Source organism: Meriones unguiculatus, chromosome 18 (assembly GCF_030254825.1).
Source record: "Meriones unguiculatus strain TT.TT164.6M chromosome 18, Bangor_MerUng_6.1, whole genome shotgun sequence".
Classification (NCBI taxonomy): Eukaryota; Metazoa; Chordata; class Mammalia; order Rodentia; family Muridae; genus Meriones; species Meriones unguiculatus.
This window is the reverse complement of record NC_083365.1, coordinates 49,708,375-49,721,486: the sequence shown is the minus strand read 5'-3', so window position 1 is coordinate 49,721,486 and position 13,112 is coordinate 49,708,375. Positions and strand designations below refer to the sequence as shown.

At 43.9% G+C, this 13,112-nt stretch overlaps 1 protein-coding gene across 10 annotated transcripts in view; it reads left to right on the top strand.

Annotated features, from left to right (window-relative positions):
* The window catches only part of Celf1 (CUGBP Elav-like family member 1), a 77,799-nt gene extending 66,288 nt beyond the window's left edge, over positions 1 to 11,511 (top strand). For 4 of the 10 annotated variants that reach the window (XM_021640865.2, XM_021640868.2, XM_060372016.1 and 1 more), the window contains 6 exons: positions 76 to 204; positions 1,398 to 1,511; positions 2,780 to 2,965; positions 4,823 to 4,966; positions 5,361 to 5,527; positions 8,613 to 11,511. In XM_021640865.2, the coding sequence (XP_021496540.1) occupies positions 76 to 204; positions 1,398 to 1,511; positions 2,780 to 2,965; positions 4,823 to 4,966; positions 5,361 to 5,488 (701 nt within the window). In that variant the 3' untranslated portion in view covers positions 5,489 to 5,527; positions 8,613 to 11,511. Of the gene's footprint in view, positions 1 to 75; positions 205 to 1,397; positions 1,512 to 2,779; positions 2,966 to 4,822; positions 4,967 to 5,360; positions 5,528 to 5,615 lie in introns of all 10 variants that reach the window. The other 6 variants (XM_021640869.2, XM_060372014.1, XM_021640867.2 and 3 more) reach the window with 3 other exon arrangements.
* The last annotated feature ends 1,601 nt before the right edge of the window (positions 11,512 to 13,112 follow it).

Below are 13,112 nucleotides of genomic sequence, written 5' to 3'. Positions count from 1 at the left end.
CAGTTTTCAGGCATTGCTGGAGTAAGTGTTGGCCACCTAATCTGCTGTCTTATGCCTTTTTTTTGGATATTCCAGGGTTAAATGCAATGCAGCTACAGAATTTGGCTGCACTGGCTGCTGCAGCTAGTGCAGCTCAGAACACACCAAGTGGTACCAATGCTCTCACTACATCCAGCAGTCCCCTCAGCGTACTCACCAGTTCAGGTAAGGGGATAGTAGGGAGCATTGTGAACCTTCAGCAGATCTTCTTGAAGGTAGCAGGCTGGGGGTGGGGGACAGGCACAGCATGCCATCTTGGAAAGGAATTAATACATCTCCAGGAGGGTTGTATTATGAACAACAACAAAGAGAATGATTCTCTCCATTCCTTTCTTCCTCTCCTTTTTGAGAAAGGTTCTGTATGTGAGTCCTGGCTGTCCTGGACTTGCTGCCAGCCTTGAACTGACAAAAGATCCTTCTCCCTCTGCCTTTCAAATGCTGGAATTAAAGATTTTGTGGATTCATACCCTTTTTAGATTTTTTTGTTTTTTGTTTTTCATTAAATAAAATTTTAAGCTATTTATTGAGGCAGGAGAGATGGTTCAGTGGTTAACAGCATGTACTAGTCTTTTAGCAACCTTGGACTTGGTTCCCAGTACCTACGGTAGGCAACTCACAGCCAGCTGCCTGTAATGCCAGAGAATTTGACTTCCTTTTCTAGCCTCTGCAGATGTCTATGCCTACATGTATATACCTTTACACAGATACACATGTATACAGTTAAAAAAAAAATTTTTTTTTTTTTTTTTTAAAGAACCATCTTGTTTTTATTTTGTTATTTCGTTTTTACTTATACGGTACTCTGCCTGCATGTGGGCCAGGAGATCAGCAGAGGGCACCAGATCTCACTATAGATGGTTGTGAGCCACCATATGGTTGCTGGGAATTGAACTCAGGACCTCTGGAAGAATAGTCAGTGCTCCTAACCTGTGAGCCAGGGCCCAGTTTAAATTTTTTTTTTTTAAACTCCATGATTGTGAGTGAGTGTGTGTGCATGTGTCTGTGCTCTTGTGTTCATTCATGTGCACATGTGCATGTGGCAGAAGACAACTGCAACAGCTGATTCTTTCAAGCTTTCGGACCTAGGAATGGAGCTCAGGGCTTTAGGGTTGGTGACCAAGTACCTTTACCCAGTGAGACACCTTCTGATGTAATTTTCATACTTAGCTTGAAATCTCATCATTTTTAATTTGCTATACCCACACCATTCTGACTTAGAAGGATGGTTATCAGAATCAGCAATTCAGGAATTGCAAAACCCTTTTTGCAAATAGAAGAGTTGATAGGATCATTCTTATGCTTTGGTTCCTGTTCACAAGAGAAGGCAAGTAATGATTTAACTCCTGGATTTCTAATAGCAGGGTCTTCACCGAGCTCCAGCAGCAGTAATTCTGTCAACCCCATAGCCTCACTTGGAGCCCTGCAGACATTAGCCGGAGCAACAGCTGGCCTCAACGTTGGCTCTTTGGCAGGTAATGGGTAGTCCCTGGTTGTCATCAGGCTACTTTTATGAAATACCCAGTAGAGAAGTAGCCATAGAATAATGCCCCCCCCCCAAAAAAAAAAAAGAAGAATGGCCCAAGTTAGAATAATCATGGGATTTTGTCAGGTCTGAGGTAAATCCAGACTCTTCTGCTTGGACCATTACTCTAATAGTCTCATCTATGAAGTAGAAGTAATAAAATGCTTTGAAGGGTTCTTAAGATGTTAAATGAGATAGGGCAGTGGTGGTGAACACCTTTAATACTAGTACCCAGGAAGCAGAGGCAGGTGGATCTCTGTGAGTTCAGAGTTGACCTGGGGCCTGGGTTTGATTTCTAGCACCCACACTATGGTTCACAACTGTCTGTAACTTCAATCCTAGAGGGTCTGACCCTCTTCTGACCTCCATGGGCAGTGCATACATAGAGTGTACAGACAAACACCCACACAAAATTTCAAGGTGCAAAAAAAAAAAAAAGCTTTATTTTGCAAGCTAATACTAAATGAGAACATAGAGCTGGGCAGTAGTGTCACATACCTTTAATCTTAACACTGGGGAGGCAGTGACAGGCAGATTTCTGATGGCCAGCCTGCTCTACAGAGGGAGTCCAGGACAGCCAGGGGTACACAGAGAAACCCTATCTCAAAAAACCAAAAAATAAATGAAAACATAGGCAAAGTGCTGATGAGCACATCAGTGCCTGGCCTAAGAGCAAGCTTAGTAAATGTTCAGTGCTATTCTAGCGATAACGTTTTTTACTCACATCTTGTAAATCCCTGTTTCTGGGGCTGACTTTACCATATTCTAGTTCTGTAAGAGAAAGAGGTAGATAGCCAGGCAGTGGTGGTGCATGCCTTTAATTCAAGTCCAGCCTTTTCTATAGAATGAGTTCCAGGATAGCTAGGGCTACACATAAAAACTTGTCTCGAAAAAAAAAAAAATCAAGAGAGACAGAGAATGAAAATAGCCAAAGATAAAAAGTGGACCTAGGCATTTGTGAGTGTTGTCAGTTCTTCCATGTGCTAGGAAATAATAATGAAGAGAGCAGTGATGGGGTGTGGAATTCGTATTGGTCACATTAGCATCAGTGTCTGAAATGTGACCAGTTAGATGAATAGTCTCACTCAGTGAGTAAGAGGGAGATGAAAGGGCACTTTTAGGGGGAGGGGTTCGTTCTAGGAACTTAAGTAAGTATATCAGTCTTTAGCATCAATTGAATCTTTCTAGTATTGTAATCTTCTTGCTCTTCCAACTAAGGAATGGCTGCTTTGAATGGTGGTCTGGGCAGCAGTGGCCTTTCCAATGGTACTGGGAGCACCATGGAAGCCCTTACCCAGGCGTATTCTGGAATTCAGCAATATGCTGCTGCTGCTCTCCCCACTCTGTACAACCAGAATTTATTGACACAGCAGAGTATTGGTGCTGCTGGAAGCCAGAAGGAAGGTGAGTGCACCAGAACTAGAAGGCAAAGCTTTGGGGCAAGAGAATTTAGATAGACTTAACTAACCTTTTCCCAACCAAAGCTATGAGCCGACTGAGAAAGACTATGAAGTGCAATGCTTTTGCTGTTGGGGGCGGCGCGTGTTGTGTCATGGGTTAGAATCCTATGCTTCTCATAGAATGAAGCTTACTACCAGAGGACTAAGTATCCCTCTTAGGTATAGCATTTGGCATTTTTCTTTTTGATTAAAATGCATGTCCTAAATGAGATAGTGAGATGTAATGGGATAATTGAGGTAGCCAATAGGTATGATGGAGTGAGAAATAAATGGATATAAATGGAATTATATCCTTTGACATAAATGCAATTAAATTTAGGAGAGACTTTCTTGACAGAATTTCTGCTGGCACCTTAGTACTCAGGTTTGGCTGGGTTTTATGACCATGAAGTGGTAAGGTTTAAGCGCTGATATAAGCAAACAAGTAACCTTTTGGGCTTTAGTGTGTGAAGCCAGTATTAAGATACCTGGAGGATGGGAGGAAGGAAAGCAAGCATGTGTATAGAAGAAAAAAAGGTAATAGGGGCACAGAAATGGCAAGTACATGGGCCTGGAAACAACAGTGGGCCGTGTGCTGTTGACAATGACTAAGAGACATAAGTGGCTAGAGAAGGGCTGGATTATTTTTTTGTCTAAGTCACCCTTCATATAAAAATCACACTATAAGTACAGAACATATACTCTGCTATGAATTCAGTGTTAGTGATGGGAACATTTTTAAAATGTCTTTTTTTTTTTAACTGATAAATAATTTAGGTATAGTTAAATTCAAATTTTACCCATTTTGCTATAAAGCTGAGTTTATGCTAGTGCTAGTTTTTAGAAGGTATCATAGTGGGAGAACATATAAATACCTTCTAAAAGTTTACTAGCACCCCATTATTGTCATGTGTTTGTTATTCCCATTCCTTCCTCTGGCACTACCAGTTTATTTTTCACCCATTAGTGTCTAGGCATAGTTTTGAAACCTAATTTTTGTTGTTGTTTACTTGTTTTTGTTTTTGAGGCAGAGTCTGACCATGTAGCCTAAGCAGACCTTGAATTGAAAGCCTCCTGTCTTAGCTTTTTGAGGGGTAGGGTTACAGGCTGAAACTTGTTTTGACTATGCAATCCATTCCACCCCCTTTTTCTTGTTCTCTGTGGTCTCCAGGTTCTGTTTTACTACTGTACATGCAGATCTGCCTTTTTTTCCAATCCCCGTATACCCTCTCTGGCAAGGTGTGGGCCTTTAACATCCTTCCATGAACCAGGCATTGATGGCCCTTGCCTTTATCCTAGCACTTGGGATGCAGAGACCAGTGGGTCTCTGAGAACTTGAGCCTGGTCCACATAGTGAGTTTCGGGACAGACATAGCTTGATAATAACAACCTGTCTTGGAACCTCCCACCCAAAAAAAAAAGGGGGGGTGGCTGGGGAAACCCATTCTTCCAGCTGGGCAGTGGTGACATGCACATCTTTAATCTCACACTTGAGAGACAGAGGCAGGCAGAGTCTGCATAGTGAGTTCCAGGACAGCCAGAACTACATAGAGAAACCTGGGTTTTGTTTTATTTTGGGCTTGTTTTGTTTTTTGTTGTTTTTAATCCTTCCATGACACATGGCTACATGCAAGGGAAGATCTAATTTTGCAATTACTGCTAGGTCTCCTGCCTTGTGTTTAGAAAATGTGTTTCGTTCCCCTCAAAGACTAAATTTACTAAGATTTTGCTAGTGTTAGCATAGATGGGAATGAGAGATCATTGGCGCTGGATGATGAACGTACTCACCACTGATGCTCTTCCAATCAATGGCTGTCTGAAGGTCCGGAAGGAGCCAACCTGTTCATCTATCACCTGCCCCAGGAGTTCGGAGACCAGGACCTGCTGCAGATGTTTATGCCCTTTGGGAATGTCGTGTCTGCCAAGGTTTTCATAGACAAGCAGACAAACCTGAGCAAGTGTTTCGGTATGTTGGCTTCTCTTCTGTTGTGAGAATAGATTGAAAAAGAGGGGCTGCTGACAGATTCAGACAACACTGCATTTGAGTTTAACCTCAACAGATCATGTGACCTCTTTTGGGCTTTAATTTTTTTTTTTTTTTCTCTTGTCTGTAGTGGAAATGGTGATTTCTGGTACTGTATCAAAATGGCTTGAAAAGGGGAGAGAGGGTGCTGGCAAATGTCAGGTGGTATCATTGAAAACCTAATTGGCTTCATGTGGGTGTTATTGCCAGAATTTGTGTTCATGCTGAGGACAAGTGAGATTTAAGACTACAAACATAAGGTAACCTCTTATACAAGGAGGACTGAGACTCCTTGTCTTATTAGGTCCCTCACCTAGATTTCTGCTTGGACATACAGGTTTTGTAAGTTATGACAATCCTGTCTCAGCTCAAGCTGCCATCCAGTCCATGAACGGCTTTCAGATTGGAATGAAGAGGCTTAAAGTGCAGCTCAAACGTTCGAAGAATGATAGCAAGCCGTACTGATTGTGCTCCCCTCTGAGACTGGAGTGAGAAGATCTTCTGGTAAGTGGGGGAGGAGCACCCTTAATCATTCGAAGCCCTAAGGCTGTGTGTTGACAGCCCTGGACCCTGATCCCTGCCACTCTCGCAGGCACAGCTTGCCCTGAAGACTCAGCTACTGCCTTCTGTGGGAGTGTCGCTTCGTACAGAGGACAAGTTTGTGCTTTGGTTTCCAGTGTTTTACTTTGGAGTTTAGGTGCCATATCCTGAGGGTGTTTTGATTTGTTTTGTTTTGTTTTGTTTCTTTTTTCCTTTATTTAAAGTTTGCTGTGTTTGTAACCAGTATGTTGAGAAGGACCAACACCAGTCCACCCTGAGGAAAGGGGAAATGGGTTTAAAAGATGACCAGATTGTACCCCAAACCACTGAAAGAGAGAGGACTGAGCAGAACAGAAAGTTGATCCCCAAAATCTCTCTCCCTGAGTGCAAGGGTGGGTAGAAGGAGAACTGAGATCTAGTGAGCCACAGGGGCAGAGTGGGTGAGGGGCCTTGGCATCTGGGCCCCTTCATAACTAGCTGCTTTCTGCACATATGCTGAGCTTAAGCCACCTATTTTTCTGATTTTTGTCCTGGATTTCTGCCCTTCTTTCCTAAAAGGGGGTCAGCAAGTCTCAGAAAATAAAGCACTTCTGAATTTAGCCTCAAATACGCAGATAACAGGGAGATACCTATTACTAGCTATCCTGGTTCATCATTGTTATTCTGTTGCCCTGCCTGGCTGGTGGCTGTTTGGGGAAAACAGCCAAAGAGGTCGTGTTTACTTTACTTCAATGTGAAGTTAGACCCTGCCCATTTCCAAAAATTTCTTTTGAAGAAATCTATGGAAGTTCACCACAGCAAGGAATCGTGCCTCCTTCCCCAGCCACAGTTTTCTCAGGAGGGCAGACCTAAGACTCTTTGGCAGCGGCAGGGGTGCTGTGCATGGGCAGAGCCACCAAAAGCCATCTGACCGAGGAAGGAGGGGCCTGCTGCTTGGTGTTCCAGGGTGCTGTATTTGAGTAGAACCGCATTCTGGCCTCCTTGATGAAGGGTTCCTAGAGGCTGTGTTCCCGTAAAGATCTGGCAGGCCTTTCCTCTAGCCACTTCTAGCCCATCTTCTGCCCTTGAAGACAGAAGAGTACAGGAAGTTTACAGACTCCGTATGAGTTTAGTGTTCATTTACCTCAGTATTAACCCATGTTCATTTTGTCATCACGCTTACAGTTTCCTGCTGCCTTTCACAGGTCTTAACTCCAGCCTTTGCCAGTGTCCCACATAGCCTCTGGGCTCTGCGTCTGCTCTAAGAAATGCTGTTGGGAATATGCCTCTGAGCAGAGGTAGCCCCATAAGCATATGACTAATAGCCACAGCCATGGCCTGGGCTCCTGGGTCCTTGGATGCTTAAACCTCACAAGTTAAGTCTTGACTCCCAGCAGGGGAGATTAGAAGGGGCTAGCTTGCTTTAAGTCAGATAGGGACACTCCTTGTCACACTGTCCCTGTGGATAACAAACCTGGATTGACCATCTTGCTGTTGTACAGGAATTGTTAGTGGTGGATTAATCCATTGCAGCTGAGACAGTTGTTCTCTTCTCGTAGTGATAACTTGGGTCTGTTGTCCTCTTAAGAAACACGAAACATATACTTCTTAAGCTGAACCACGCAAACTTGAATTCTGCGCACTGGGAGAAAAGTGTTCTGTGTTTCAAGATAAAACTGTTCTAATGGCTTCCAGGGTAATGATGGGATTTTTTTAAAATAAATGCGAAAAAATAAAAAATAAAAAAACTTAAAAAGGAAAAAAAAATGCTAGGTTGGGCAGGCACTGCTCTGAATCCCAACCAGCTGGAACTAAGAATGTCGTTTCTATTTTTATAGAAGTTTTATACAGCTCCGGGGTGGAGAATATTTATTACCTAAATTATATCTCTGGAAAAGGCCAGGATTTTGTAGAATCCAGAATGTGATTGTTGTACACACGGGGTGCTGTGTATGATTGAAACTACTGACTTTCTGTGACCGTTTGCAGCCCAGGTAACCTGTCCAAGGGGAAGGCTAACATTAATGCTGTGAATTGGCAGAGGCAAGAGCTGTGCCCCATAGGGTGCTGCCAGTGCTGTGCTCCCTAACCTGCTGTTCTGTCTTCCTCCCTGGCCAGAACACCACATTCTCCCTCCTCCTCCCAGCTTCCCTCTCTCTCTCCCATTTCACCGATTGTCCACAGATTCGTCCTGTGCTCCAGGACCTTAAGAAATCTTCTTAATGATATTATAGGCAAAAATGTGACACACACACACCCCCTCCTCTGGAACAGACCCCAAACTTCCTACCCACTTGTAATTTCTTAAAAGTGCTTGCCCCAGCAGAGCCATGCTCTGCTCAAGCAGCCAGCCAGCTACAGAGGCCATGACTTCCTTCCTCCCCCTTCGCCCAGTGCATCAGCACAGCAGTAGCACTGTCCTTGAGCACAGTTCTCTCCCCAGGCCAAAGATGGTTTTGTTGAAGAAGCTGCTCCCCTGTAAGTCTTGCTGTGAAAGGGCTCAGCTTAGAGTGAAGACTGAAGTGAAGTCTTAAGTAGTCTTTTTCTGTTGTGTGGAGCTTTCACTTAGTGTGTTCTCTGCTGCAGTTTTGTTCCTTGGGTTATATGATGCCATTGATTTGCCTTCAGTGCAGCCCGACCACTATCTCCTGGGTTCCACATGAGTGGCCAGGGCCTATGTGGAGGCTTAGGGCTTGGATTTCTGGGAAGAAAGGGCCAAGACTGAGTAAGAAACCCTGACCCTGTGCTCTACATAACCTCCCTCCCACTCTAGTCAACATCTTTTGTTGCTTAGGCCCTAGATGTGTTAGGTGCTTTGCAAGAAATCCAAGCCTTAGGTTCCCTTCTGTCTCTGGCAGTTGGATGTTCTCTTGGTGTCCTTCATGTCCTTTTGAACTTTTCCCTGTGTCCATTGTTAGCATGTGCAAAAGTCCCTGTCACCCCACCCTGCCCTTCCCGCCTCCTCATTTCAGGGCTGCACACAGTGAGTGTCCTCTTCTCTCTCTGTTTGGATGTATTGCTCTGTGTAACTCAGTGGATCTCCCTCTTTCTGGTTTGTTTTTTTTTCTAGATTCCTGCCGTTTGTTCATCGTTGTGCCTAAAGCATGTCGATGTGGCGTCAAGTACATCGTCCAAATCCCTGTCTCTTCAGCTTCTCTGATGCTTGAACTCTCACCTTTGACCTTGTGTTGACCTTTGATGCTGATGTGTATTTTATTATGTTTGTTTCTTTCTTTGTTTTTTCTTTTTTCTTTCTTTTTTTTTTTTCCCTTTTGTGCTGCCAAAATTGGTTTTGCTAGAACGACTGCTGAAGGGAAAATATTTAAACTTGCATTTGAATATAAAAAAAAATCTATTTTTCTAGAACTTCATAAGATAACCACTTGATTTTGTGATTCCAATTCTTTGTAACTGTCAGAGCAGCCCTACTAGCACATGCCGTGTGGTGTTTGTATTCCTGTGAACACACAGCCAGTCCGCTTCCAGGCTTTGTTCCTCTGTGTGCTTAGTTTTAAAGACAACTTTGAAATGAACAATGAAATAAAAGATGTCACTAAAATCTTTGAGGCTCCTGAACACATTTTGCTGATACAGTTTTGGGGCTTGAGGAGACCGCATGTGTTGTTATTAATTTTTGTTTCTCTGAGTTCTGAACTGCAGAAGACACCTGAAATACTCCCCATCCCCATTCCCTTTTCACTGGAGGCTGACATTTGGGCCCCAGCTAGCCTTTTTCTTTTCCTTTTGTGGTTCTTCCTGAAGCAGCCCTGCAGGGACCTCCCCGCAGCTCAAGCAGCGCATATCCATGCTTATTCCTACAGTCTCCACAGCAAAATGTGATGCTTTGAATTTTTTTGGGTTTTGTGTTGTTTTTACCTTTTGTTCTGAATTTTTTTCTTTCCACTAAGATTATGCCCAGAAAAAACAAGTTGTGCATGTTTCCTGCTGTTTCTTCACACCTTCGTATGTATCACCTTCACCTCTCTGTTTTCTATAGTTTGTGCAAAAACTGACTGATTTAAAGGGGTTTCAAAGAAGATGTTTTAAATTGTTATGGGGTTGATATATTTTTTTCAGGATTGTATTGTTTTGTTTTGAAGTGGCAACTTTCTCCTCTATTGCCCTTAGAGTGTTTGCCTGTGCACTTAGACTGTCACTCTTTGTGGCCTCCAGGTCCTAGTGGGGCATCCAGGAGGCTGGCTGCTCTGCTCAGAGAGTGTAGGGGGTCCAGAGAGGCAGAAGCAGAACCAAAGGTGACTGTGGATAGGCAGGAGGCTTAGCACATCAAGGCTAGATCATGGAGGGAGGGAGGGAAGGCACTATGCTTCTAACTACCCAGAGGAGGCCGTCTGCACATGAGCGGCACTACACCTGCCTGCGCTTTTCCTAGGTGACAAGCACAATAAATACTACAGTCTTCACACTGTTTACAGCCCTGGGCACCACCCACCCACACTGGCTCTTCACTGGGTTCTGCTCTGCTCTTACTCAGCTAGCAGAGTTGGGGTAAGGGCAAGAATTTGTTTTTAAGTTGGGTGAAGAGCCAGATAGCTACTGTCCCCGGGTGCCAGGCCAGCCAGTTCTTTGGTTTCCTAAGGGAAACTTACCCTCTTCTCTTGTAGCACCATCCAGCCTCAGGGTCTTGGAAGAATGTGAATAGAGGAGGAGAGACTAGAGGAAAGGAGTAGACAGGGATGGGTCTGTAGAGCAGAGGCAGCAGGGAGGGTTTCTGACAGATCCCACTGAGACTTAAGCACTGGTGGGAGGAAAAGTGGAAGCAAGATTGTCCAGAAACGGGTGATGAGGTGCAGCAAGGGACTGGGTGGGGCGGGGTGGACAAACACTGTCTAGCATCATCCACACCCTGGTGAGGAAGGAACTCCAGCAGAAGTTCTACTCTGGGGCCCCCACAGGTTGCCCAATATATTATGCTTGAGGCCACCTTACTAGGGAGAAAGGGCAGCTAAGTGGGGGCCCTATAAGTAGGCTGCTAAATGTCCTGGAAGGGTGGTGGGATGGAAAGAGGCCTAGCATGAGCGAACCTGTTGTGTGCCCCACAGTCTACCTGCACAGAGCGCCTCTGTTGGCAGGAGGTGCTGAGGCCCCTCCCTGTGTACTGAGAAGCTGTGTTTGCCAATACAGTTGCTTTCAATTCCAAGAGGAGCTCTGGGAAAACCTGTGGATAAAACCAAATGCCAAATGTTGGACATTGTTTCCTTTTCCTTTTCTCTCTGATTGTTTTAATTGTTCTGTAGTGGTTTTAATGGATTTGAGACCCTGGAGCGGCAGCTGCCTTTCTGATTTCCAGCTGCTTTTTGTGAATAATTTAAAAAGAAAAAAAAAAAGAAACTTTACATTTTGGAGACAAACCTGTGTGAGTTTTTTATTGGTACAAACGTTGTATTTAACACTAGGGGTTTTGTACAGTTTTTTGCCTTTTCTACTAGAAAACAATGTAAAGTGATTTCACAATGTGAAGAGAAAAAATTGCCACTATGACCAAACGCACAGTCTGTTCTGCAGCAACAACGGGATTCAATCAACTCAAAGTCGTGATTCAGCCGTAGAAATGCTTTTCCTTGACCTTGTTTGAGCTTTTCCTTTTTTCCTGTTTGAATTACAAAAGATGTCTTTTTTTTGTGTGTGAACTTGTGTTGTACTCTGTAGAAAATTATGGATTTTGCTTTAATGGTTTAAAAAAAAAAAAGGGCAAGAAGAGCCCTTGTCGCTTTTCTTACCTAATCACAGTTTGTGTAGTGGATTAAAAAAGAAAAAAAAGTTGTTAAAAGTTTGGAGCAAGGGAGTATGTGTTTAAAAGGACTCTCCTTTTTTTGTGTGTTTCTCCTTTTGTCCCAATGGGGAACCTTAATCTGTTTTAATTGCACAGACACACAGACAAAAAGTCATTTTGTATCTGCCAAGTGTGGTACCTTCCTTTGTTTATTTGCTATTAAACTGTTTGAGAAGAACTCCTGTCTTCAGAGTTGTTGATTGCTGAGGCTAGGAGGTGGGGGTGTGGTGGGGAAGTGGAAGGGGGGGGGGTCTTTTGTGTTGACATTCCTGATGATGATTCAGTTGAACCCCGGGACAAGATGCCTGAAGGAAAATAGTTTCTCGCCAGACTACCTGCCTGAGCTGTCTGCATGCTACCAGATTACCACAATATGGGAACACCTTGAAACAGCTTTAATTGTTCTTCCTCCTCTTTAGTTGTTGCTGCCAGTCCACAGAACTGGTTTAGACAAACTCTTTTGAAGATCCTTCATTTTTCATTAGACCTTAACCACACCAGAGGCTGGGTTCAATAAAGTGGAGATGGGGCTGGAGAAATGGGTGGCTCTATGGTTAAGACCACTGACTGTTCTGGAAGACAGGGGTTTGATCATCAGCACCTACCCACAAGGTTGCTTATAACCATCTATAACTCCAGTAACTTCTGGCCTCCATGGGCATAGGCACACACATGGTACATAGACATACAGGAAAAACACCCATATACATATATATATATTCTTCTAAATTGAATGGATAGTAATTAGAGAAGATTCCTGGATAGTATCCTGCCCTCCATACACATGTAAACACACTATAGAGCTCAGTAGTAGGCCACTTGCCTAGGCCCTATGCCTTGCCTAGGTCACATGCAAAAGTCCTGTGTTAGATCCTTAGAACCACAAATATTAAAACTGATGTCAAAAGTAGTTTGGTTGTAATGTTTTGTTTGGGGGGTGGTGGTTTGTTGTTTATTTGGGGTTTGTTTTGATAAAGGTTCTCTAGTCCTGGCTTTCCTGAAACTCACTGTGTAAACCAGGTTGGCCTTGAACACACAGAAATCTACCTGCCTCTGCCTCCTGAGTGCTGGGATTAAAATCATGAGCCACCATGCCTAGCTTATTTTGAGGTGGAAATCTCATGTAACCCAGGCTTGCCTAAAACTATGTAGCTGAAGATGCCATTGAGCCTCTGATCCTCCTTTTCCTGTCTCCCAAGACCTGTGATTTCAAGGAAATACCGTCGCACTCAGCTCATGTAACGTTGGAGCCTAGACCCAGGCCTGCAGACATGTCAGGAGAATGCTGCCAAATGAGCTGTAGCTGGTTGGTACTGTTTGGGTTTTTGAGTCAGGATTTGTACATAGTCCTGACTGTCCGGGAACTTACTAAGTCTGGCCTATGCCTCTGTAATACAGATGGTATCTTAAACAGTTTGTATTCCCTTATGAAATGCTTCTATAGATGGCTGGTTCACCACCTCAGTGCATTTCTATTGTCTGTCTATGGTGACATTCTTGGTTAGCGCACAGCACATGCTGTGCTCACCTAATCAGCCCCAGTCCCTGATTCAAAAAAAACCTACCAAGAAGGATTGAAAGACCAGATTGTCCCGTCACCTCTGGGAATGTCACACTGATGGCTGATAGCATTTCCCTTCAGGAAAGATGTAGAATTTCTTGTACCTTCTGTCACTTTCAAGCCCTGATTCCTCTTCCTCGGGAATCCTCTCCCACCTGGGGTTTAATTCACTCTGTCTTTGATAGGCAGGGCTTTTGTTTTTCTAAATGGAAGTTATC